At 43.3% G+C, this 26,871-nt stretch overlaps 1 protein-coding gene across 3 annotated transcripts; it reads left to right on the top strand.

The window, feature by feature from the left end:
- The first annotated feature begins 150 nt into the window (after positions 1-150).
- MASP2 (MBL associated serine protease 2) lies at positions 151-26,115 on the top strand. Of its 3 annotated transcripts, XM_090123293.1 has the most exons (12): positions 151-240; positions 7,954-8,011; positions 13,183-13,402; positions 14,779-14,956; positions 15,135-15,266; positions 20,766-20,962; positions 21,513-21,660; positions 22,198-22,316; positions 23,285-23,363; positions 23,669-23,806; positions 24,189-24,269; positions 25,041-26,115. In XM_090123293.1, the coding sequence occupies exons 3-12, from the start codon at positions 13,244-13,246 to the stop codon at positions 25,814-25,816; spliced, it is 2,007 nt and encodes a 668-aa protein (XP_089979419.1). In that variant the 5' UTR covers positions 151-240; positions 7,954-8,011; positions 13,183-13,243; the 3' UTR covers positions 25,817-26,115. The 3 variants fall into 3 exon arrangements, with proteins under 3 accessions (XP_089979419.1, XP_089979418.1, XP_031469343.2); XM_090123292.1 differs by lacking the exons at positions 151-240; positions 7,954-8,011 and adding an exon at positions 12,821-12,917 and having other exon boundaries at positions 25,041-26,113; XM_031613483.2 differs by lacking the exons at positions 151-240; positions 7,954-8,011 and having other exon boundaries at positions 24,195-24,269; positions 25,041-26,114.
- Positions 26,116-26,871: the final 756 nt, after the last annotated feature.

Consider the following 26,871-nt stretch of genomic DNA (forward strand, 5'->3'; position numbering starts at 1 on the left):
CGGGATATCACCTCGCCTCCTGGGAGGGTGGGCAGGGCTGTGGGGTGGCGGCCATCTTGTGCGGCGGCCATCTTGTGCAGCCGCCATCTTGTGTGGTGGCCATCTTGTGCAGCGGCCATGAAGGGGAGCAGCCATTTTGGAAGAGGGCTTTGAAGCTGTGAGGAAGCGTGGGGAGAACAGAGGGTCTTCCTCCCCAATCCGTGGGACTTCCGCAGCTCCTTATGCAACATGAGGGGCCAGGTGGGTGTGTGCAGCCGTGCTGTGGTGGGGCACAGTCCAGGCACTGGCTGTGTTTTGCAGCAAAGGCATTTGGGCCTGCAGGGGAGAGCCCTCGCAGTCCCTTGTGCCTGTCTCCATCGAGGCTCTGGCTGCAGGGACGTGGAACAGGGTGGCTAGGGGCTAAAAGGGGGACCTGACCCTGCCCTGCCCTTGCTCTGACACCAGGTTATTACCAGAGCAGCTCTCTGGATGCTCTTTGTACGTCTGGAGGAAACCGGCCCCAGTCCAGGCTCAGCCCTGCTTCTCTCGCAGATTCTTGGTATCCCATCACCCTGTTTTAAAAACCCCATGGAACTCCTGATTTCTGCTGCTTCACTCCTTGGGTGCCCTTTACTGTTCCCAGAGCAGTGAGGACTGCTGCTTTATTTGTGTTGGCTTGCTGAGGAACCATCTGAACCTCTATTTTAGAATTGAAAGGCAGAGGGGAGATATGAAATGTAGGCTGAAATGTTTGAGTCTAGCACAGGTATTTACTTACAGGAGGCAGCTGAGGCATTGGTGTGCACACTTAGATCTGTAGGAATACTTTTGGGGAGAGGGCCGAGGGGAGAGGTTAAATTTGCTGTTTGCTTTAATTTTCAGCAGTAATGGTTTCATTGTGGGAGCTGCTTCATCTCTAGGAATGGTCACGCAAAGCAGCAGACTCCAGTTGCAAGTTTCAGAGCCTGTCTGCAGGGCCTGGGTGGCCATAGCTAGAAGGAAGCTGTTAGCACTGGTTTGATTTTGAGCCTTTACATCTTGTTTCTGGATGCCAGTGACCATGAAGTCTGTCATCTGCACAACAGCATTTTGGGTTTATCAGCAGCCAACCTGTTTTCTTACTGTTGAAATAGTGCTCCCAACTCCCCCGCTCTTCCTGAATAATGAGTGGTGCAGTGCTCCACACCCAGGTAGGCTGGCTTGCTTATGCCACTTTGTTCTGTGTCAGGCTGTGTTTTCACTGCCTCGTTTGCCATCAAAATTTCTGGCTGTGTCTGGCTTGCAGGAGAGGCTAGAGCCCCATGGTTTGTTTTATTTTTCATTCCATAATGAAAAATAAGATCCTTGCTGGGGGAACTCAGTGACTCAGTGTATGGGTAATGGAATATGGAGCTTTCCAGCTGTGTTGCCTGAAGCACCCAGCTGGGATGCAGGAGACCTGATTTTATGCCTTGCTTTGCTGATAGCATTCATGTTTTATTATTACCACCCTTTGAATACCTCAGTTTCTTTGTCTTTAAAATGTGCATGATAGTTCTTGTCTATCATTTTTTCTCAGGGTACATGAATGGCAATCATAGAATCAATAGAATCATAGAATCACTCAGGTTGGAAAAGACTTTAAGGCTCATCAAGTCCAATCACAACCTATCCATACTACCCTAGTAAGTGCTATGGAAGAGCCAACTATGGCCATTATTAAGGCCTGTGTTGCATTGTGAGACCAAGATCTTGGAAGTATTCTTGTAGGAACTGCCTTATTATCTACCATCAAATCTTGTCTGTGATAATAATGCTCATGACTGCGTGCGGTGAAAAGGAGAAACCCTGCAGCACATAGTTGCAGGAGTGAGCTGTATCAGGCTGCCTGTTCAGCAAGCTGTGCAGGCTGTATTATTTAGTGGTTCCTGAAGGAGAGTGTGGTCAGGCTACTCTCGAGCTTGGAAGTCAAGTTGGAAGTTGAACTCTTCTTTCATCCCTGCAGATGGCTCCTGCTAATGCAAACAGGAGGCACGCTGGCTGAGCACCAAGCAGGAAGCCTGCACCGCCAGTGCACGTGCTGTGGATAGGGGCCAGCACAGTTGAGCCAGCTTCTTTCATCAGTGCTGAAATCAGTGTTTGAGTTGGATGTGATTCTGCTGTTTCCGTGGTCGGTGTGCTGAGGCTGAAGTGCTGCTAGGTCCTCCTAATGGCAGTGTGTGGTATCAGGGAGTGTAGAGTGGCAGATCAGGTGGAGTGGGAGGGATGTAATGAAGGGTTATAGATGGTGTGTCACATGTGGGTATTTTTTATTTAAATGTTTCACAAAATAATTGTGAGTCTTGCAGTGGTATAAGTCAAGTAGAAGGGGCAGCCTGTTGGTTGGTTTTTTTAATGCAATAGCCAACATATTTTTAAGGCACCACTCAGGATAATTTTGTGTGTGCATGAGAGCTATCTTGACATTAAAAAAAATAATAGAAAAAGACATGCATTATTTTTTCAGAAGGACCAGCAGATTTTTACAGTCAGCTATCACATAAATTTCCTCGCCTAATTTGGTGCATGGTATGGTTCATAAAATAGAAGGCCCCTTTAAAGGTCCCTTCCAATTCTAATGATTCTATAGTGGTATTCAGTGCATATGTTTGCACTGAACTATGTAACTCATGGTTATGCATAAAGCTGCAGACGGGTGATGAAATGATCATGGGGCTGGAAACCTGCAGAATATTCAGTAGCAAGGCGAGCTCTGGGTGTGCATATCCTACTCTGTGAAGGAGTGTGAGGTAGCTTATTCCTTGTTGAATACAGAGTAAATCTCATTCACCATGAGATCAAAACGTGTGTATGTGGATAGATACTGTGCAGGAACTAACCAGATATTAATTTGAGATTTATTAGCTTCCCTGGTGACTTGTTTGTATGTCCTTTTAATAGTGAAGATTGCATTTTAATACATAGTGTCAGGGGACATAGCTAGTGGGGAATCAATACTTCACTGCGTTCATTTTCATCCTGGGAAAAAGGAGAGAGTTTCAATCTGATCAGACTTCCCAGAGACACCGTCTGTCTCCAGATAGCTGGCAAGTGGAGATGAGTTTAGTGGGAAGAGAAGAGTTCCACTTAGTCTGGTGGGTTTGTGTCTGTTGTTTTCAGGTAATGCACAGCCTCAGAGGAACCTTTAGCCAATGATTGCTGTTACTGAAAACTAAGGTTAAACCAGAGATTGTGGGGAGAATGAAGTGTATGGTTAGCCAAGGTATCTTTTGTCCTACACTTTTATTGTCTTTAGGTCTGCTTAGAGGCACTGAATGCTGATTTGAAAAGTTGTTAGTCTGTTATTAAAAAAAACAAAAATCTGTTTTGCGGTTGATGGAATATACAGATGCAATATTGGGTAAATCTGGGAGAGATCAGCCAGGTTTCTGCTAGAAAATTGAAAATGTAACCTCCTTTACTTCTCTCAGCTCCTCTGTTCACAGTGCCCCCAGCAGCAGCAAGCTGCGAATGCAGTTTGTGCTCCATGGAGACTGTTCAGACTGTATGACATCTTCACGTGACATGCAGCACAGGAAATCCTGAGTACCTCTTGATGACTTGAGAGAATGTTTCACACGAGGGATTTTTCCAGTCTTTGCTGAGTTGGAGAGGGGGACATGATGGGACCATTCTATGATTCTGTGATCAGGGAGTATTTGCATTAGCCTGGGAACACAACCAGAAGCCATTGGCCTGTAACCTGGACTGCTGAGGAGCTCACCTCACACAAGGGGTGATCAGTTTAACTGCCTGCACTGAGCCTGTGAGCTCTCCTGTAGCAGGCACGTCTGAGCTGCGTGTTCTCTTTGCTGACTCCATCGCCTTTGGAGCTGACTGAGCTCTCATTCTTAGATTTGTATCTCATTTTGCAGACTTGAGAGGGAGGTACCTAATGAAACAAGTCATCCTTTCAGTCTCTTTACCATAGATGCTTAGGAGAGAGCTCTTTGAGTCTGGATTCAAACCTTCCAACATGTCTGCTTCCCACTTGTTGCATTACGTAGGGCTTGTAGAAAGAGCAAAAGTGAAGGAAACTTGAAACATACTTCAAATTTATGTCTTACGCCTGCCCAGAGAATGTCTTGTTTTAAGTGATAAGCTGGGCTGGGTGATGGTCTGTGTCTATGTCTGCCAGGCCTGCAGTGCACAGAGGATTAAGTAGCTGTGCTGGGAGAGAGCATGTTGTCTCTTTGGCCAATGGCATTCAGCTGAGAATGAGGAACTGTTGGTTCTAGCTGTATCTTGGGGGCCTGGAGGACTCTTGTTTTAAACTAATTAATGTTTAATGTAAATTTTAATGTTTAATGTAAAAGCTATAAACAGTGTAGCTGAGAACTTGCCTGAGGTCAGGCCTCCTTCCCATCGTCAGATTGTTTCCTGGTTAGATAAGTCTGCTGTTAAAACAGAGGGTACCTCACCACGTTGTGCTTCACTGGTTTATGTTAGTCTCCTCTTTACAGATAGGAAGAAGCTGAGGAGGTCACTGCTGCATGGAGCAAAAGTAGTTTGCATATCTAGTTGATTTAGCCATGCCTTTTTTATGTATTTGCAAGAACAAGTTGTCAGGACAGCTCTAGGTCTATTTTCTGCATTAGCTGGTGAGCCTAGCACAGGCAGCAACCCAATCTGTAGAGGAAAGGAAGGGAGAGTATTTCTACAGTGGCGTTTTACACAGAGCTTGTAAGTCTTCTGGTTGGAACAAGACTGCAGAGTGAAGCCCTGAGGTCAGGGCACGTCTACATGCTGTGAGCCTCCTTGGCCCTGTGCTCCCAATCCAGTGGGAGCTAAATCTGTGCTGAGCAATCCTCTGCCAGAAGCTGAGGTGCAGGTGTACAGACAGGGAGCTGCAGGTGCCTAGGAAACATCAGTATTCTCTTCTGGAGCCCAAGGCCATGGGGAGCAAGCAGCAGTCTTTTTGCTCTGAAATACTGGCTTGCAAGCAGCACTCATCTTTGCGAAGTGATGAATTTACCCACTGCTGGGAGCCAGCAGGCCAGAAAGTGCTTTGTGATTGCTCTTCTGAAAAGGATAACTGAACCCAGCTCGGTGCCTCGGCAGCAGCTTGTTGTGTGGAGCAGGGCAGGCTGGAGGCACAATGGCTGGGAAGAAATGCCACTGGTGGCTTCTCACTGCATTCCAGAGAAAAAATGAGAATGTCTCCATATTGCAAAGCAGTCCCAATTGTACGTGACTCACACTGCTGTGTGAGAGGATACAGGGTGAGAGAAGGGAATGTCCTCTTGCTTTAACCAAGTTTACATTTTGACAATATTCTTGTTATTGTTGTTTGGAATTGCTGTACAGGGAAAGTGCAATTGCATGTGTGTATATACATGTATCTTTTGCTGTAAGTTGTAGCTTCCTTTTTCATTTCAATAGCAGCCTTTGTGAGGTTTTGTGCAGTGATCCCTCTCTGCTAGCATTTTTATGCTTCAAACAAGATTGATCATGTCTGTTAAACTGGAGACAGACCAAAGTACCAGCTGATATATTGAAGATCCTGCAGGAAGTGAGCAGGAGTCACAGTCTGTAGGATGCCTCTTTTCTTATGGCTCCATCCAGATTATAGGGAAATTGCAGATTGCAGGGGAATCTTCACTCAGCCCATGGGTTTCTCTACCTTTGAAGGATCACAGCCCCAAGGAATGCTCTGGGTAGGAGCAATGTGCCAACAACACCCTATCTGTCTGCTCCTCGTATCAGCTGTGGGATCTAGGCAGGCATGGGCAGGTTAATATGTTTTCCTTGTCCTTAAGTCTGGTCTGACAGCTGGTCAGTTTGAGCCGCAGGCCTTCATTGCTTCTGAAATACAGGCCATAAATCAGAGCTGGCACTTGAAAGAAGGACTGTAATGAAGGCTGAAAGATTCAGGGAGAATTGCTTTCCTGAGTCCCGTTCCATTTTCACACGTGCACACAAAGGCACTTGTCCTGTCCCTCAGAAACCCATAACTAGACTTCACCTCTCTGGGAAGGTAGGTGCCTGGTAAATGAGATGTCAAGGGCAAATTGCCCTAGAATTAAGGAGATGATTTCCATGTTGTTTGAAAGGGCTTAGCACAAAGGCAGAAACCATAAATAAGGAGCTCTTTGGAACGTCGGAAGCAGCCTCATGGGCTGCTAGGGGCTGCCTGTGCAAGGTACAGAGCCAGGGCAGCAGGCTGTGAGTGGGTCCTGCCTGGCCTGTGTGCAGCACAGGATGTGGTGCCCCAGGATGGCAACTGAGAGCAAGTTAGCCCAAGAGCTGCGTGAGATGTGCTTTTAAAGAAACTGCCTCTTAGCCAGAGACTCACATTGGCAGCTTGCAGCAAGGGACATTTGGCCAAAGACACTGCTGTTGCAGCAGGTGTTTGCCCGTTGTATACTTTTACTCTGTGTATTTGTTATTGAGTACATCATATTCCATTGGTGTCATTGAAAAGATGAGAATAACTTGAAGAATGAGGAGTCCTGCTGGAGATGACCCTTGGTTGGCATGCCCATTGCACTGCCCGTGTTCTCACAGGTACAGAGTCAGGAGACTCCACAAGGCTTTCGTATTGGTAAACCAGTTGTTTAATTAATTGCTGTCAGTCCTGCAGAAGAGCTTCCAACATATGTAGAAGAAGTGAAATGGAAGAGAAGGAAAGTGAAGGAGCACGTTACTGGCAGGGCCATTAGCAAAGTAGCCGTGCTGAAGCAGGATGTGAGTCTGCAGACTTTGAGATTCAGCTAAACTGAGAGTTTGCAAATTCAAATTCCTGGCCTGCCTGAAGAATGCAGCGGATTAGGGGGAGTAAATTACAGTGATACAAAAATAAAAACCTCATACTCTTTTGAGACTTTCTTAAATGAAAATATATTTTGAAACGAAAAACCATTTGGTCCATCTGTATCCCATTACTAAGTTGGGGTTGTCATCCATTTTCATTAGACGGGGCCTGAGCGTGTGGGTGGTGACTGAGGCCCAGGCAGCTGCCCTGGACACCAGGCTAAAAAGCAGCATGTGGAAAAGCCTAATGTATGTTAACAGGCTTCAGAGACCAAAATTGAAAGAGTAATGGCCCGTCCGCATGCGGTAGCCTCAATGTACTCTCAGCACCAATCTGTCAGCTGCAATTTTGGGTCATTACTGTGCTGCTAAGCAGAGGCTAACAGACAAGTCAGAGAGTAATCTGACTTCAGCAGGAATAATTCTCCAAGCCCTGCTAGCACTCTGGCTCAGTTTCCTTCTTGCTAACATGCCTCAAAGAAAGTATCTGATTTTCCTCCTCCAGGGCTTCCTCCTACCAGGCTTCAGGGGATCCCAGCCAAACATTTAAATTGCATGAAATGATCTTTTAATTTGCTGGCTTCTCAGAGACTGAATTGCTCTTGCCCCTTCAGATAAACTCCTGTATAGCAAGACCTAAATGAAGCAAGCCCTGGATGTCTGGTGGCTAGTGAAAGTCTCTGGCAGATGATAGGGCTGGAACCATTTAGGGTATGCTTTTCCATACAGTGCTTAATTTTAAGTTAGAAGGCTATAGGCTGCCTTCGCTTGCCAGCAGGACCGATGCCTCCAGGGCATGTCAGCAATTTCTAGTGTTTGTTTTTGTGGGTTTTTTTTTTCTTTTTTTTTTTTCTTCATACAGCTTTGAGACTCAACAAGTTGTGGGGTGATAACAGGTGTCAGTATATCCAGCAGGTCTGGGAAATTCACAGATATCATCACGCTCAGCAGTAACCTCATAATCCAGGGAATATTTGTGTGCCAACACCTGAAAAATTGATTTTGTGCAGTCAGGTTATGGCTCTGCTTGGCTCCCAAATGCAGATTTTTCTGAGGCAGTACACATTGCTGTGCTAGCATGAGTTCACTCCTTCTTTGCAGTGCTTCTGTTTAAGTTGTGCTTTTTGAAAACTGTATTTTAATGCAATTATTTTCTGTTGCAGATTTCCTCTGTTGTTAAAGCTTTAATCATGACTTTTGCAGAAACTTCAGTGCTGTGAATTTCACTAACCCTGCTGAAGAACAAGGAGAAGGAAACAAGGTAACTGTCCCACTCATCTAAAAGAATTAGTTAAGCTTCTTCATTCAACAGCAGCAATTTCACCTCAGTCTAAATGTTTGTCACCACCCAAAACAAAAGCACATAGGAACAAAAGATGCTTTGCTGGTTATTGCTTTTTGGAGATTTATGTAAGAAAAGCAAGTATGGGCAAAGAAGCTGAAGAAAAAAGTGTCTGTGCAGGACAAAGCTCTTACCCTACGTTTTTAAATTTTCCTTATAGCAAGATGCAAGAGTTTTAGGGCAGAACGTGGACAAAATTGAACTTAGATCTTCTGAACTGAAAGATGCTGGCCAGTTTGAGTGCTTCCAGTCCTTCTGGGCAGAAAAAAAATTGCCATTCCTGCCTGAAAAGTCAGATGGATAAGGCCAGTGTTTGCAAAAGGCAGTATATCTACAATGTTCTACGCTTATCCCTAATTTCTTCTCTAAAGAGAAGAGAGTAATCAGGGATCCCAGACTTTGGAAAAGGGGTTGATTTGAAATAGTTGGGAAAAGCACATTGCTCCATTGAGGTGGTAAGGACAAGTTTATTGCAGCTGGTTGCTTAGCAGGTACTTCGGTTTTTCATGGAGTGCTACAGGCATTTTGATATAAGGGTTCTGACTGTTGGCTCTGACATGGCCTTCAATCTGTTTTCTTCAAGGCAGGAATGAGGTTATGTGTATTCAGTGAGGGGTTTAGCCACAGGGAAGATCTGTCCATTTCAATATATCACTCTAGCTCTTTAGTGTCTGAGCAATAGCTCTTACTTTGGGAGTGCTTTGGACTGGCTTTATTGTTTATCTAGATCAGAGGGTAATAGCCTCTGTGTTAGAAAAAAAATGAGGTTATGGGCAACTGCAGAGGAAGAGAAATAATGAAAAATGTTTTTGAGTAGACCACAGGTTAGTAGAAAATGCATTTGAATGCATATATTGACAAGAACCCTGTGGATTTAATGAATTCACCAGTCCCAATGCTGTTGACACCTTTTCCTTAGCACATTTCTCAACTTTTCCTTCTTGTTTGACGGGGGAAGGAGCCTCAGGACTTTGCCATCTCTTTCAGTCTCAGCTAGTTTCTTTGCAGTGTAATTACTGCATAGAGAAAGAGCAGTCATGAAAAAAGAAGGAAGAAATCAAAGCAAGATGAAAATGAAGAAAAGCAGCCAAAGGCAGACCTTGTGCTCTCAGATGAGAGTGACTTGTCTACTGTGTTTCTGGTGTGGAAGATGAAGTCTGGGTGCTTCTTTGTGTGAACCCTAAGCTTGTCTGCCCTGCTTTAAGACCTTCTGCTGGACACGAGGGAGGTGTTAGATGTGTGTTATTCACCTGTCCCCTTGTTCCTCTCAGTGGTTTGCAGGCCATTTTGCCCAAGTGAAATGTGTTGGCCGTGCCTGTAACATGCTTAGCATTGCTGCTTGGGTAGTAGACAGAAAGAGAAAGAGTTTGACCTTTGCAATTTGTATGTTGCCTTCTTCATGGCAGAGTGGGAGACTTTTCTAGAAGGCAGGGTGATATGATCAGTATGTTGTACTTGTGTGCTGTCATATTTTCTCCCAAGGGAAACAGTACACAGTGTGGGGCTTTACCCTGGAATTGGTATAGTAATGTGTGCAAATACATACAGGAGATGGGAAGGAGGAAAGGATACTCTGGTTGAAGAGAGAAAGTATCTTGCCCCAGTGCATGAGCTTTTTCTGCCTGATGTTTTTACCTTGGCAAGGTTTTTTTTTTTTTCTATTTCACAGCAGCAAGGCTCTTTCCCTACCTCTGCTCCATGCTCTGCTTGCTCCATCTGTGTGCTTGTCTTTTGATGTCAGTCACGCTATCTGATTTGTAATGAGGAAACAACGCCTTTTTTTCTGTCTCATCCTTCCCCCAGTCCTCTGAACACCTCAGTGCAGAAGGATTGAATTTAGCCACGGAACAGCAAGCAGCAAAGCAACCTCTCTGGGACTCTGCAGAGCAGCTGGCATTTGAGAAATAAGAGGCAGTGGGGAACAATGTCTTTGGGGATCACAACAGTCAGCTGTTACGCTCATTTGCTCTCCAGGTTTATGACACAAGGATGGCCACTGCTATGTTAGACAAATGCACTGTCACGTCTTCAAAGCTGGGAAGGGCTTTTCCTCCATTTATTAACCAGCCTTTCTTGTTGCCACAATTCTCATGCTTCAAATGAGGAAGGACGTTAGACGGTCACTTAGATGGTTCTGCTTATTATACCTGAATCATCTGTGATCAGTTGTCCCAGTGCTTCTGGGAGTGCTGCTGCCAGATTGCAAGAGCTGCCTCTCAAAAACCCAGACATGGTTTTCTCTCTAGGCTCAAGACATCCAAGTCAAGACTTCTGGTGGTGGTGTCTTGTTTTGCTTGGTCCATTTGACAATGGAGCTGTCTGAGACCTTTCTGATCAGGTGTTTTTGGAGCTGCATTGACTTTACTGCTAGGAGGTTTTGATGTTTGCCCTGTGATTGTCTTACCATAGGAACATAGCTTTGGCAGAATTTTTATCAGGCAGTACTTCTCCTAGATTCAATGTCAAATGAAATAGCTACACCAAGACTTAACGTGGATCTCACACAGCTTTGATGGAGACCCTCTGCTTTCCAGCTTTTTCCTCTTTTCAGCCCATTCCTGCTGCTGTCTGTTTTGCAGGGAGAGGGGAGTTTGGGTCTGTGGACCATGGAGGTGTCAGCCTGAAGGACACTGTGTTGGCTGAGCTCTGCTCTTGCTGATTTATTCATGTGTCTGGCTCAGCTGTCTGCATTTGCTATTGCCTCAGGAGGGATTTGAAACCTCTCCTTTATAGACCTCAAAGGTAACAGTAGTAAAAGCATATTCTGAAGTACAGGGACTGAAGGAGAGTATGGGCATGCACGGGGTCATATCTGTATCTTTTGTTATTACACATTCCTCCAGTCCACAGAAGAATTTTTCTTCAAGAAACAGACTTTTCTGAACCTCAGCTTTCACATGTGCTGGTGGTTCTCCTGAAAACGATGGCTTGCATTTGTACTACCTCAGTCCTTAAGCACGAAAAGAGACAGGAGCTCAAGAAGACAGCCGGGCAGACTTGGCAGAGACATCTGTCATTTCACATAACACCAAGGCTTCCTAAAGTGGGTCAGTAACTTTGCAAGTCACAGACATCTGGAAACTGCAGTGACATGGATGAAGTCTGCTCAGCCTTCAGACTGGCTTAGGCCTGTTCAGACAGTAGGGAAATGGTTGGCAGGAGGAGCGCCTGCAGGGCCTGAGGTTGGCCATCCCAGTGCTCAGGATCCTGCTGTACCTGGCTAGCCGATGCAGCCTTTTGGAGCTGGAAGAGTTCCAGGCAAAGAAACAGGATGCACAGAAACAGTGTTTTTGGCATTGTTCATATCAGGTGCTGAGGACTAAAATCACAGCAGCCTTTTCTCTCTAAAGATCACACTGGAGGAAAGCCAGTGTATGTCAGGTATTCATAGTTTTTCAGTCTTCAGGATTACAGTTTAAGTCAAATTTCTTGTTTCAGTGCTAGGTAGCCTCTGGCTTTAGAGGCCCCATCAAATTTGAGACTGTGGGAAGCATTTCCTACCTAAGATCAGAATTTACTTCCCATGCCTCTGTTACTAAACTGAGCAGGAAGCCTGGTAGGAAACACTCCTGCAAGTATTTGCCTGTAGGATTTGGGTACCAGCTCAGTTAGGAATGTACTGATTTTTGCAAAACTTTCTTTTCCAGAAAGTGTAAACTAGTGGATCCTGGGAAAAGCTAATCCCCTCTGAGTTTTTGTCCATTAACCATGCTTGTGGCAACTGCTGTTACTCAATTGATTACTGTTACTGGTTGCTCCTTCACTCTTATTAAATGGCATTTTCTGATTGCAGTCTGCTAGATGGTTTCTTGGCTTTAGTTTTGCTCGTGTAATAACTTCTGCTTTCCTGCCAGCTCCAAATTCACTGCCTGGGGTAATGCTTTTTGGCTGTTAGAAAATGGATATGAAAAGGTGTCCATTTAATTACACAATATCTCAGTATAAATTGCCTGCATGCATAGTGTGGGAGTCTGTTCCCTGCTGCAAATTAGCTTCCCTGCTCTCTGTCCATTTTTGTTGGGGAGAGCTGAGATCCATGTTCCTGCTGACGCCAGTGCTGGTTTTTCACCCTTATTTGTGCTTACCCTCATATCCATTGGCACAGAAGTTCTATGGGAAACCTGAATGCTGGTTTTGGGGGAATGTATCTGTGAGCAGTGGAATTAATAAAGCTTTTTGTCATATACTACTGGCTCTACCAGTTGAATTCCTTGGGGTTTGTTAGGGTTTATTTAGATGTTGTAACAGTGCAAAATTCCTCTGAAGACTCCCAGATACCTAAAAGAAGTTTGAGTTAATTTTGCAATGTTCTCCTCCAAGACTCCTTGGTAATAGGAAATTATTTTTCTTTCCATCCACCTGTTTCCATTACATTAATATCCCCGAAACTGTTTCTCTGCTGTCAGAGTTTGTAGAAATTATGCTGCATAACCTAGCCTATGTGAGCACAGAACACATTTTCTTGTTTCTGTAGCAAGCCAGGTTCAAAAAACTTTTTTTACCTTGCTGATGTTCTAGGGTGGGTAGGATAAAAGCCATCCACACACAGAAATGAGGTGTGGAGCAGATCTGTCTGCCTCTGCCTGTTGCTGAGTGGGGCCTCATGTGCTGAACGTAAGCCCGGTTTTCAGTAATTGCTGTTCCCAGAACTCAGCAGGCTGGAGGCGGGTGGAAGGAAGATAAACATCAGAGTTCAACATCCAGACAAACACAGCAGAGCGCACACAATAAATACATCCACCCCGAAATGCAAAAACATCAGATGAGGTTCCTGCCCCCGGGGCTCCGAGCAGAGCAGGTTCAGGCAGGAGAGCAGCAGGATGAGGTGAGTGCTGTCACAGCAACCTGCCTGGCTCCTCTGGCCACCTGGCTCTGGATAGGCCTGAGAAGGCATGAGTGTGAGTCTTATCTTGCTGTTGCTGTAGTGTGATTTCTTCTATTACCAAGTGAGAAGGGTGTCCAGGCATAAAGATTTCATCTAGTGCTGGGATATCTGTGATCTGGTACCAAGATGAGCACCTTGGATGTGTGGTGTTTGGGGTGTGATTGAGTTGACGCTCAATGTCTGCTCATCTGTTTCTTTGAGGCAGGCTGCTTCTCTTGCTAGCTGTGCTTTGTGGTGGAGTAAACAGCAGCGTTGTGCTGCAGAAAATGTATGGGAGGATCACATCTCCTAACTTCCCCAATACCTACCCAAATCACAAGGAGAGAACATGGAATGTTACCGTCCCCAAAGGATATGCTGTCCGCATCTACTTCACCCACTTCAACCTGGAGCTGTCCTACCAGTGTGAATACGATTATGTGAAGGTATGTGTGTAGGGCAGGTCGATGTGTGGCCTGCTGCATTCTTTAAAACTGTGTATGTGTGATCCTGGCCATGTGCAGGACCAACAGAACTGTTGTAAGCAGTTGCTTCTAGTACGCTAGTGAAGTTCAGGCTCAGTTGATTTATAAATGATGTGTTTATGGAGACCTGTGTGACTGTGATTGTCACATTAAAACATTTAAAACTTGGGGGTATTGTGCTCAAAAAATTCTGAAATTCCCCTCTTGTGAAGCAAAAAGTTTGAGATGTTGCCCAGGACAATGTTTGAGTTTCATTTTTCTAAAGTTCCATTGTATGCTTTAAATTAACGTGTAGTGCTTTACACAGGAATAATGGGAGACTGCAAAGGTGTAAGTGATAGTCTAAACAAGATACCATCAGCTTGTCCAAACGTGCATTTGCAACCCTTGCTGTCTGCTTTTGCTAGCTAATGGTGAGAAATGACATCAGGAAAAAGAGATACTGGCTTTGGGAAGTGCTTGCATGGTGAGCACTATCCCTGAAAGTTTGTGCTCTGCGTGCTTTAGCCTAGGCAGCCCTGTTGCTCATTTAAGGCCATCCTACCACTGCCTCAGTTTGTTGTTTGGATAGACCTGGTCACATCAGTGAGGGAGCTGTATACACGGAAAGCTTGCAAAGGTGATGTACTGACAGTACTTTAGCATCTGATGGAATCAAATCAGGTAGACTTAATACTGTTTTGGAAGATCTCATTTCTATAGTTTAATACGACAAGTTGCTCCCATTCCCGTGTTCTTGCTGTGGTTTTCTTTGGGCAGGACAGAATACCCATTTCTGATCATCTGTAGTGTATGCAATTTTGTCATTACCATGACCCGTGTATCAGAACATTTGTCTTGTGTTACAAACACGAGATAAATGAAGAGCTCAGACTGTAATAAGTGAATCATAGAGCACATGAGTCATTAATTTAAAGAGACCTTTTGTTACATGTTTGAATCTATCAGTGTATGAAACCTTTTTACCCCGGTTTTCTCTAACTTTGTCCTCACTTAGGTCTCCTGTGCACAGATATTTCACTGTCACTGAAAGTGTGAAGTTAACAAGAACTTTATGTACAATAAGCAAAGCATGGTGCTGGTAGCCCAGGCTGGCTTCACAGCTTTTCAGAGAGGCCTCTGAAAAGAAAAGGGGGAGAAACACATAGGCTTAATTCACAGAGAACAAGGAAAGTCCTTGTGTGTCACTGTATCTAGATTAATTTCCAGAAGCACCTTTTGAGAATATCCAAGTCTAGAAATGTCTTGAACCTCCTTTCACATTCCATTAAGCACATGCTCTCCGATGCATGGCAGCAAAGCTCTGTGATCATCTGGTAAATTTGTCTGTTTTGCAGCTAAGCTCCAGTGGGAAGACCTTGGCTACTCTGTGCGGGCGGGATAGTACTGACACTGAGGAGGCTCCAGGCAACAAAACATACATCTCTATTGACAACAACCTCATGGTTGTATTTCGATCTGACTACTCCAATGAGAAGCCGTTCACAGGCTTTGAGGCCTTCTATGCTGCTGAAGGTAAGAGACCAGCCCCTCTTGTAGGTGGAAGAGAAACTGCTGTGGTGGGGTTGGTGCTTCCATGTGCTCACACACACTGTGGCTCTTGTGTTAGGTGAGAGAAGGCAGTCTTGTATGGAGATGTTGCTTAAAGTGAAACAAAGTTGATTGCCTAATTCTTCTATGCTTCACCCATTAGATATCGATGAGTGCAAACAACTGTTTGATGGTGAGCCCCTCTGCAATCATTACTGTCACAACTATGTGGGGGGCTACTATTGCAGCTGTCGGATTGGCTATATACTGCATGAAAACAAGAGGACGTGCACAGGTGAGTTCTGGCAGATCAAGAGATACTTTCCTGTCTACCGCATTTGCCTAAACTTAGTCACAACACTAGCATCAAAATCAAAGCAGCCTTTTACTGTTGTTGCTTTTAATGTCCCCTATGGGCCTGGTGCAGGAAGGAGCTGTAGGGGCTTGGGCTGTGAGCAGAGACTGTGGTTTGCTGTGGGCTAATGGCAGCCGTGAGGACCATCAACACCGTGTCATAGTGAAATGGTGCTTTGGCAGTTTTCACGTGCAGAAGAGAAGCCAGTGGCTGTCAGAGTGTGAAGGTAACATTTTTTGGCTACTTCTTAGTCAGCATGCACCTGTGTTCAGCTTTAGACAGGCTGAACAGAGAAGCAAGAAATTCTTGTCTGCTGCCCACCACAGACACTTCCAAACTTTATGGCTGCCAGTGCAGCCAGCCTTGCAGCACTGAGTATATCATGCTATCTGGGTACTGAGGGACTGAGTGTTCTGGACCTGAGTTAGTAGATGTGCTGAAAAAACTTAGCAATCAGATTGCCAAGTCTAATGGAGAAAGATTTTGCTCACTGTCCCTGGAGGGACCCAGGCTGAGGAGCAGTGCAGTCTGCTTATCACTGACACCAGATACAATCATCTGCTCATTAAATAAAAGACAAGGCCAAGTACAAGTCTCTTTTTCAGAAGGTTATACAGCATGAGGTTTATCCAGCTGACTCCTGCCTGGCTGTGTTGTTCAGTGCACAGCTGGGGAAAGCTTATCATTTGGTAGGCAGGAAAGTCTGTCTGAATCAGCGCAGTGATCAGCTCCTCAGGATTCACTTTGTCTGCAGTGAATTGTGTGCCTACACATGCTATCAGATTAATCCTCTGTGAGTGCAACTTTGCCCACTTGGAGCTGAATCCTGTCTGAAAAGAAGCAGCATACAGCACTCATAAAAATTGTCAGTTTGTGCTTCCCAGTGCTGAAAATCAGACCTGGCTGTAACTTACAGTGCTTAACTAATATTTACCCCATTACAACCCTTCTCCCACCATGACTGTCTGGATCTGATGCAGAATTCAAACTCTTCATGTCTTCAGTGCATTAAACAGACCTGTTCATTGTTCACCCTCTCTTTCCTAAAGTGATGGATTGTAACAGAAATGTATTGGTGATATGGAAGGGCTGGGCTACCATGCTACTGAGAGGTGGAGCCATGCACATTGGGAATTACTATGGCACAGCTGATGAGTTGGAACTTGTTCACATTTCGGGGGGGCCTTCAGATGAAAGTTCCAACCCCTGGGCTAGGCTGCAAAGCAAAGGTCTCTGCAGATCGTCCTTAAGAGATGAAGGCAAAAGCTGCCCCTTTGATTTTGATCCCTGCCTGAGTGCTCTGATATTGACAGGCTATTTTTTTTTTTTCTCCTTTATTTTCCAGCGTGAAATAATTAAGCTTCTCCTCGCTTAGGCAGAGATGGATACAGATGTGCTGGAAAAAGCTGGTTTGCCCTCCCCTGTGGCCTTCCTGTTGCTGTCCAACCAAGGGGGCTGCAGGCTTCTCTTATTTCCTTGCCTCTCAGACCTTCTTCTTCCAGCCAATAAAGAGGCCATTACTTGTTGAAAGCTCGTGGCATCCTGTGGGCATTCATTTTCCTGCATTTCCTGTGTGTCACTAGTGAAAGAAGGAAGAATATAATGGAGGCTAAAAGAAGGCATCTGGCCATATCTCTGTTGTGAACCCAGTCTTATTGCTGAAGTTTATTCTGGTGAACAAAGCCTCAGAGTTACAGGAATTTAGTAAAATGCTGGGAATGTCACCAGGGCAGCTTCGGAGAGAACTTGTGAAGTCGGCAGTGCCCTGACCAAAATAGGTGCATTGCAAAGGCATTGTGGCACTGATAGGTTCTGTCTCATTTCCTTTTGACCATACTATCTTTGGGCAGGGGCTGTTTTCCTGCAGCACGTTGGAGGAATGTCATGCTTGCTTCTTTGTCAAACACTACAGTTCCCCAGTTCTGTGGAGGGAACGGTGATAATCTCAAGTGAGAGCTGATCATGGCAGAGCTGAGCAGCCCAGGTGAATAGCTGGGAGAGAGATGCTGCAGGAGGCTGATGTGGGGTTAGAGTTGTGCAACTGATTACCAGGACTTACTTCTCTGTGCTTAATTTTGTTCAGAAGCTGCTTTATGATCACAATGAATTTGTGACCAGAGCAGCTTGAGTTTTTGTCATGGTTCAGTGGTACAATTTATGATCCACATTCCTTGAGATACCTAATAAGCCAGTGACAATGGACTTGCAAATTTTGAGGGGTCATTTTTCAGAATGAAGCCTTTGGCAAACAGCTCACTGCAGTTCTAATAAAATATAGCCTGAGCATAATTGAGCACTCTCTGGACATCTCTAAAGCATAGACTGAGAAGTCAAGGAACAGTATTTCTGTTGGGAGATATTCAGAAATTATTTGATCCTTTTTGTGCTGAATAGTTTATGACTTTCCTCCTTGCAGACTGATGGATAAAAAGATATTGCCCTGACATAGGGAACTCCCAGCAGCTGCATTGAGGAGGTAACGAGAAAAGTAAGGTCCAGTCTAGGTTTCTTCATCTTCAGGCTGCAAATTTCCTTTGACTAGCACAGAGTATCTTCTGTTGGGTCAGCTAGTTTTGGCCATGTGAAATCAAGAGTTTATTGGTGATGACTACACGTTTTCCAAACCATATGGTGAATATCCCCCATCAAAATTAGGAATCTGAAGGTAAAGAAGAAAGATACAGTAAAGCATGAAGAATTACCAGTTTTGTATTATTATTTCTTTTTATTTCATTATATGTCCCTTTGCATCTTTTATTACTAGAGGAGGTAAAACCACCTTTGGAAACTGTACTGGATAGTTATACGTAGTGTTTTTCTATCTCTACATACATGTATGTATGTGTACGTGTTACCAAACAATGTCCTCTTCTCATGTTTTTATGAAGAGCTTTTGCCTAATAATATTCCTTCAAGTGTCCTCTAGGGAAAGAAAATTATTGGTCGTTCCTGTAAATAGAAGCCAGGTGATGTTGCCTTCTAGCTTTGAGCTTCATGTAAGGGGATCTAACTTCACCAACCTGTGTACCTCTTTTTTACACAGTCGATCCCATTCATGCTGAAGAAAAAAAAAATGGTTTTGTAGGTAAGGAAGGGTTTGTAGGTAGGGAAGGATTCTGATGTGGAATTAGTATTAGATTTCAGGTTTTTCCTTTCTAATGATTTCCTTAGGGCATTAGGGGTGTAAGGATAGTACTTGTTATGTTCTGACACGTGTGTGTAGGATAAGACTTCGCACTGAGTCTTTTTTCACACTGAAGGATTTTATTCTTTTATTCCTTTCTCTTCCTATCATTGCCTCTAGACTCCTCTAGAGGCTGTAGAACAGGGACAGATACTATCAACATGAGGAGATGTCAGTTTTTAATAATAGATTTTTTTCCACTGAGATGGCTGTCAGCTGTCAGCTGCTGAAGTTGCATATCAGGTAGGTTTTGGGGTGCTTCTTAACCTGGGCTTGCAGCAGGACCTGATGCCTGGGAAGAGATGCTTTGTGTCACTGGCAGTACTGTAAGCAGCACCTGCAGCAGCTCAGGAGAGTGTGCTGGAAAACATGATTTATTCTCATACAACCATCAAATGCTTCTGTAGTTTGAGGCAGAATCAGTGAATTACAGAAATGTGCATGAAGGGAAAAAAAAATAAAACCTGCTGATAATCCTCTACAAGTACAGCATGAAAGGAAAAGATTTAATTCCCATTGTAGCTCAGCTGATATCTGCTGGTGCAGAGCAGTGTGCTGTTAGGCTGGGTTCAGAGCAGCCTGAACCTCTGTGTGCATTAGTCGAGCTCTCTGTGTTTCTTTGGACCAAGAGAGGCATTTCAGTCAGGATTTAATAACGAGAGTGCTTGGTTTATGCAGGATAAGCCTTTATTTGTATTTATTGACTAGTTTACTCTGTGCCTTGATAAGTTTTGTTTGAAATCATAAGACAATGAATTCAGAGCAGAGCTCACACAGACGGTCACTGTGGTGATGGATAGGTTTATGTCAAATATGAGCAGCTGCACATAAATTCCAGGGATGATGGACAGAGAAATACTGTTTGTTTCTTTATGCCCCTAACATCCAACTGAAATCATTGGGAAGCTAAAATCTGAACTCTGCTGTTAGTTCTGCATCAGAGTCCTTTCCCATTGCCTACAAAGCCATTTTTCCCTGAGTGTGGGATCTGCTGTGTAAGGGAGCAGACTCAAACTGGTAAAGATAGATTCTCTTGCAGGAAATTATTGCTTGTGCTAAAACAAACACACGGGGGTACCCATATGCAACATTACTTGTGTTATGATATTGTAGTTGTGCTAAGTACACACAAATGTAAAACAAAAAGAGAACTTTTTTACACATTCCCACTTTCCAAGTGATCACTTACATCCAAATGCTTCCTGCAGTAGTAAGGAACGCTGTTGCTCAGGTGCAGGGAGGAAGCAGGTTTCATTGTCCAAAGTAAAAAGGCTTAGAATCCTGGCTAATGACATCCACAGTTAGTTAAGAGACACTGATGTTCGTTTTTGCATTCAAAATTTAGTCCTTTTCCATTAAAATTACAACCTTAAATCAGATGGCTTACTTCAGATGACGGTCTGTAAATAGTGACTGGATAATGGCTTTTTATTTTATTTTATTTTTGTTGGGGGAGGCTTGCATAGTATATCTGAGCATACAATTCAAGCGATTTTCCTCTTAGAATTAATTCAGCATCACAGTGTTGCAAAAATATTCCGGTATTATAAACTAGTGCAGCGTTCCTCATCAGCTAAAGGATTGCTCATACAGCTTTTGCAGCGCGTCATAAAGGCTTTGTTCCCAGCTGATCAAAGCACCACTTCACAGCGATCAGATGCTGTCAACAAGCAGAGATCCTCAGGGCACTTGTGGCTGTTCCTCCTTGCTGCGGCAGGGAGCATTTGTGGCTCCAATTGTGTCTGCAAGAGGCACAGCTGGTTTTGCTCAGAGAATACAATTACATTCTAAACGTCTGGCAGCAAAGGCATTAAAAAGAAAGAGCTTCATTCAGAGGTCTCTGGAACTGAGGTGCTGATAGCTGTCCTAGGGCTCTGCACGCTTTGGTGCAGGAGACAAGCTGCATGTTTAACACCTTGGAACGTTTTGAGCTTCCAGCTATCGCAGTCATTTCTGAGCACCAGCCCTGTGCCCACCCAAGCAGTGCTTTTGTTGGTGTCCTCCCCCGCACCGCTTCTGAGGTGGCAGTGCTGATAGTGCTGGTGCTGCAGCCCTACCCGAGCAGGGAGAACACAGCTTTCTCAGCCATCACAGGTGCTTGCTGGTAGAATGTGTGACTGTTGCTTCACTTCAGAGGTCATTAAATTGTGGCTCTGAAACTTTAAGTGACAAGTGTAGGAAAAATGCACAGCAGTTACCCAGTGTGGCTGGACTGAATTAATATAAACGCGATCATTTTCCATTACTTTTTCTAGCCCAGTGTCAGAATCAAGTTTTTACTCAAAGAACTGGAGAAATTGCCAGCCCTGACTATCCAGCACCTTATCCCCCACTCAGCACCTGCAGCTACAGTATCCAGGTAGAAGATGGCTTTCTGATCACACTGGAATTCGTGGAGACCTTTAATGTGGAGACACACCCTGAGGTGCTGTGCCCCTATGATGTACTCAAGGTAAGGTGGGGCTCCCTCACAGCCTTTGAGACACACCTGGTTCTTTTTCTGCATCTTCCTCAGCCTGTCTTGCCACATTCATTTTGTGTCCCTGTGTCTTTCCTCACTCATTTCTTCTTCCCATCCCCTCAGTTTTGTTGTTGCGTTCTTTCAGCACCTTTCTCCTTTGGGAAATTCACCCAAAGAGCAAATACAAACACACGTGTAATGACCTGAAAGATTTCAGAGGATCACAAGCTTTGCCTGTATCCCAGTGGTACCAGGGGGCTCAGATAAGTCTTTTCCATTCTCTTTGCTTTTCTATAAACGGACCCAGTGATCACTTCCCAGGAATTCCATAGCAGTTAGGATGCTTGGAGAAAAGGCCCTCTGAGGTACTGCAGTACTCCCTGCCTTTCCTTTGTATGCTTTGCAAGAAAGGGCCACGCAAGTTCAAGGAATCACTGGATTAAAATTAGTTTGTTCTTCTATAAGCCTCATGGGAGGAGGTGTAAATATAGAGGTGGGGATTTTTTTTTGTTTTGTTATTGTTTTTCTGCCTTCTTTTCAGATTGAAACACACAAAAAGCAGTTTGGCCCATTCTGCGGGAAGACTTTGCCTGCGAAAATTGAGACACAGACTAATGTTGTAACTATTACTTTCATAACTGACATGTCAGGAGCACACACTGGATGGAAGGTGAAATACACAGCAGCAGGTGGGTAGACCACTATCCCGTTCTCAAATCCAGACTGTTCCCAGAATTTAATTCTGGAAAGGCCTGAATAGCACTCAAATAGTGCTATTGAAACAGTAATTTCACCCTTGAATTTCTATCTTATTGAATGTAGTTACCAGTAGTTCCTTCTGAAAATGAGTTTTGAGAGAATTCCAGGGTTTGTGCTAGCCTTACAGTTAACCTTTAGATATGGTATAAGATGTTATTTTAGGGAATGAATTTTCCACCTGGACAAGAGGTGGGGTGTGTGTTTAGGCAGCAGATGCTCTGGGTGAATCCTGCCAGCATAGCCTGGCTCTGTGCTGGCCACTGCACACCTTTGGTGTCAGTCCACAGTTCTTCTTTCTGTTCTCAGTAGCTGTAGATCTGTGTAAGTGAAACAGTGTAGAGAAAAGGTTGAGAGGTGCATTAATCTTATATATTATATATATATATATAATATTTTTTTCCTTAAGAGCCTTCAGCAGTAAATAGCAAAGTCACTTTAAGGGCAGTTTCTCGTCATTCTGGTGGCAGGTTTGCCGTGCCCCAGTCCTGAAGCACCACCCTATGGCCGCATCGCACCAGTGCAAGCACAGTACACCGCGGGTGACCACTATGCGCTCTCTTGTGACGTTGGATACGTGCTACTTGAAGTAGGTGAACCATGGCATTGTCAGCCCTAGTGGGATTAATTTCACAGGGGTTAAACGTGGGTGCCTTTTCTCATTAATAGTTTCTGTTGCTCACATACAACAATTCTGAGATATGTTCAGCACGCTGCATTTGTTAGCAGTTGTCCTTGTTACCCTTCCCAAAGGACTGTTTCTTTTATGCCTGTGTACAGGCTGATGTTCTTTGAACACTGGAGATTAGCTTATAATTATGCAGGAAGAATGAATAATTTTATAAAAGATTTCAGGAAGTAAGTGAGAATTTATTTTCTTTCATTTGTTATTGCACCTCTTTTGGGAAGTTACAGCTAGTAACTTGGTCATTCCCACTGAACACAGCATTTCACACTTAGTCCTTAACAGCACCCTACTTCCTAGCAGAAAAGCTGTTCTAGGCTGCATATGCACACAGCAAAACTTCGCAGTCATGGTTAAGTGTCTGAGTTTTAGCAAAGCACACAGATTCTTCTCAGTAATTATTTTATATTCTGTCTAATTTAGTAGTTGGACACACTTACTGTTTATGTAGAAACTGAGAATAACAAAATTGATGTGAGGGGTGGTGTTCAAGAGGAAGTGGTGCGTAAATAGATGGATGCACTGAGCGGCACTGCATGTCCATAGTAGAGAGCAGGCAGCTGTGAATGGTAGAACTGCTACCTACAGTAGACACAAATTAGTCTCGTGTTTCTAGGTAGGGTAAGCTGTCCCTCACATCATCAGCTGTTCCCTGACACACTGAAGAGATTAATAGTGGCAGTATAGGAATTATATACGTTTAAAGCAGTATTTCTAGTAGAGAGATTTTAAGCAAATAAAAATCTAATTACTGTTTTTTTCTTTTTGAATGAGCAAATAAATGTGTAGCTGGTGCTGCTTTTATGTAATTAACCCTCTTAATTTGATGTGAAATTAATATGACCTTTTATTTCTATCTATGTTTCTTGGAGAATGAGAATGTTGTGATGTCTTTTGTAGCAGAATGTCAAAAGAATGCTGCTTGGAACAAACCCATGGCGAAGTGCATCAGTAAGTCTGTGTTAATATTTGTGAACTGGGAAATTTGTGTCATTATTTGTTTATACAAGACAGGTTTTATAAAGAGAACGATAGGTGTGGCAGTATGAGAAGCAGTTTCTTATGCTTGCTAACCATTCCCTTTCTTGTCAAAGTACGTTTAGTTTTTGCAAGTTGAAAGATTTTTCAGTTTCTGCCATTCTTTAAAATCTCTAAAAGGCACTGGTGGTTATATATTAAAAAGGAAGCGTGGTTAGGTTGACACTGAACCCACTGGCTTTTAGTATTTAATACTTACATCTTTTGTACTGCTTTAGTTGTTGACTGCGGCCAGCCTGAGGACATAGACAGCGGTGCCATTATGTACCTCACAGGGCCTGAGAAGACAACCTACAGTGCTGCCATTCAGTACCAGTGTGCAGCCCCCTTCTACACCATGAGAGCTAACAGCAGTGGTAGGTCATAAACATTGCATAGAGGTCAAGGAACTTCTCTTTCCAAAACACGGCTGTCATCTGTGGGAAATACTACCTGTATTTTTAAGGTCTTTTACCTAAGCATGTTGAAATGTTCCCAGGCAGACTAAATTCATGATCAGTTGTAGGCTTAACCCATTCTTACCATTCTCCAGTTAGCAGTATTACATGCCTGTGTGATAGCAAAGGCTGCAGTAGTGTTTGATCCTGCAAACAGCCAGAGGGGAGGTGATACTTCTCATAAGTGCAGTAAACAGTGGAGGAGCCCTACACTGTGACGATGCTTTCCAGGTGTCAGGGCTCATGAGAACTGTGTGCATCTCTTCTGCTCACTTGTTCCCGTTTTTATTGTCTCGATGAGCTGCAGGTAAATATATATGCAGTGATGATGGATTTTGGAAGAACACCAAGGGAGAAATAACACTGCCTGTCTGTGAACCAGGTAACGCAGGGATTACTAAAGTTGCTGCAATTAGTGGTTATGGAAGAATCATTAACAAACTGCCAGCTAGTACTCACTGCTGTTGGTACAGAGACAACTATTTTTTAGAAGTCTTGGTCTAATCTGAGGCTCTCTATTGCTGCTAGCTTTGGAGATTAATGCCATCAACTCAGTAGTTCAGTTCCCTTGAAGAGAGTGAAAAGCTGAACCTTCAATTTATTCCAGCTCCCTGCAGTTTCATGGCTAACCAAACTCTTGTTGCCTGTAAATTGCTTGGAATCGCTTCTGACAGGAAAATTGAAGCACTCTCCAGAAGTATCTGAGAGAGAAAAAAGCCACTGTTTTTTTTTTTTTTTAATGTTCAAACTGTTAAATTACACTGTAAAATTACTCAAGATCAAAGAATGACTTTTGGGAGAAACATTTTACAATCTAAAAGCCTAATTGTTCCTCTTATCTTTTAGATTAGAATGTCCATATATTCCAATTACCTTAATTTATATTCAGCACAAATGCACTTAGTTCTCTATGCCCAAATTCTTCAGCAAAACAGTATCTCTTGATTACAGAACTTTTCCAAAAGCAGTATGTTGTACCGACTGATGAAAAGTGTATGCTAAATCAAATATTCATTTGGAAGCAATTCTACCATTCAAAGTAATCTCGGAATTACATTTAGAATCATTAACTTAATTTTACTCATACCAGAGTAATAAATCAGTGTCCAAATGTTAAAACATTAACATTATTGCTGCGTTCATTGTTTTACAGTTTGTGGGATGCAAAGAACTGGGGCTGTAGAACGTATTTATGGAGGAAGGAGAGCCAACCCTGGACAATTTCCATGGCAAGTGATGTTAATTACTGAGCGTGGAGAATTAGGAGGTGGTTCACTTTTGTATGACAGCTGGGTTTTAACAGCTGCTCATGTTGTAGCTGAGCAAAGGAATCCCTCAACTTTAAAGATTAAATTGGGGATTTTGAACAAATATTCAGTTCACTATGAGGAAGTCCAGGCAGAAAAAATTTTTATTCATGAAGGTTACAAAAATGATCTTGTCAATTTTGACAATGATATTGCATTGATTAAATTGGAACATAAAGTCCCAGTGAGTACCACTATCTCACCCATTTGTTTACCTGGAAAAGAAGAAAGATTTCAAATGAAAGCCAATGACACAGTAACTGTATCGGGTTGGGGAAGAACTGAGACCAGGAGCTCTTCTGTGGTACTGCTGTACACTGAACTGATGATTATCAACCAGAAAGAGTGTACGGATGCATATGCAAATAAATCACACAATGGCAACCCTCTTGTGGTAACTGAAAACATGCTGTGTGCTGGAGCTGAGGAAGGGGGCAGAGATGCCTGCCATGGGGACAGCGGAGGGCCGCTCGTGCTCTTGGATGTTCAGACCAGAAAATGGTTTCTTATTGGTATTGTGTCCTGGGCTTTAGACTGCGCCGTGGCAGGGCAGTATGGGGTCTATACAAGAGTAACGAGCTATATGCCTTGGATTGAAAGCACCATTACAAATAATTCTTAGTAGATTTTTATTGCCAATTCCTACCAGCTTTTCACTGGTTCTTGGATTACAGTACTGGCTAGACTATTTAAATACTTCAAAAACAACACAAAATCCTGCATATTTATTATTAGGCTTAACTGTTCCTTTTCTTTATAAAAAAAAAAGAAAAAGAAAAAAACAACCACTTGAGCATCAATTTTCATTTTTGTTTTGTCCCAGAAATTGTTAAAAGACCATTAAGTGTATGACAATTTTGTAAATTTAAATAAACTTGAGACTTTTAATTACTCTTTAAAAACTCAGTTAATAAAATCTATTTTGTTTTCTTTTAAATAGCTTTGTGGATTCTTGTAGGACTGCAGCATTACCAGCTAGTGCCTGAATGAACACGTCCAGAGAAAGCAGGCAGAGCAGCATCAAGGTACCTTGAACCATGTGTAGTGTATGGGTAGTTGAAGAGTCCCAGTAGCTCTACATACGTGGGGAGCACACGTACAGAGAAACCTCTCAGGCTCCCTAGGTTACTGCTGTACTGAAGTACATGCACAGCTGCATAACCATAACCTTAAAGGCCTTCATGCTGTCAGCTGCAAAAACCATTTCTCTGAAATACAGCTTTGTAACAGAACAAGCTTTCACATTCAAATATATAAAATACATATCAGTACAGTTAAGAACTACTTGGGAGTAGAGTTATACATTTTCTTCAGTAACTGGTTTTTACCAAGCATGCCCAAATGGTATATCCTTTTCTGATAATGTAAAAATACTGCCTCTTTTATCTCACATTCTCTTCTTAGTTCAGTTATTCTAGAAAGTGAAATCCTGAAGTCTTCTAAAAAAAAAAAGACTGAACACTTAAATATGTAATAAATAGTATTTTATTTACTCACTTATAAACACTAGAGTATGCAAAGCAGTTAGAAATTATCACTAAAACTTGAAAACTCTTCAAAAACCTTCAAGGATTTTGTTTGAGGGTCAGGAAAATCTGAAATTATCAGGGGACAACTCAGTACCGCCAACCCACCTCTTAAAGCCTAAACCTGGGCTTAAGATAATTAAAAAAAAAA

Source organism: Phasianus colchicus, chromosome 22 (assembly GCF_987193195.1).
Source record: "Phasianus colchicus chromosome 22, bPhaCol1.hap1.1, whole genome shotgun sequence".
Lineage (NCBI taxonomy): Eukaryota > Metazoa > Chordata > Aves > Galliformes > Phasianidae > Phasianus > Phasianus colchicus.

Bases quoted from the DNA above. Each gene is read 5' to 3' on its own strand.
- MASP2 (XM_090123292.1), top strand. The intron at 22,317-23,284 runs GTAGGTGAACCA...TGTTTCTTGGAG, and splicing joins TTGGATACGTGCTACTTGAA to AATGAGAATGTTGTGATGTC. The intron at 23,364-23,668 runs GTAAGTCTGTGT...GTACTGCTTTAG, and splicing joins ACCCATGGCGAAGTGCATCA to TTGTTGACTGCGGCCAGCCT.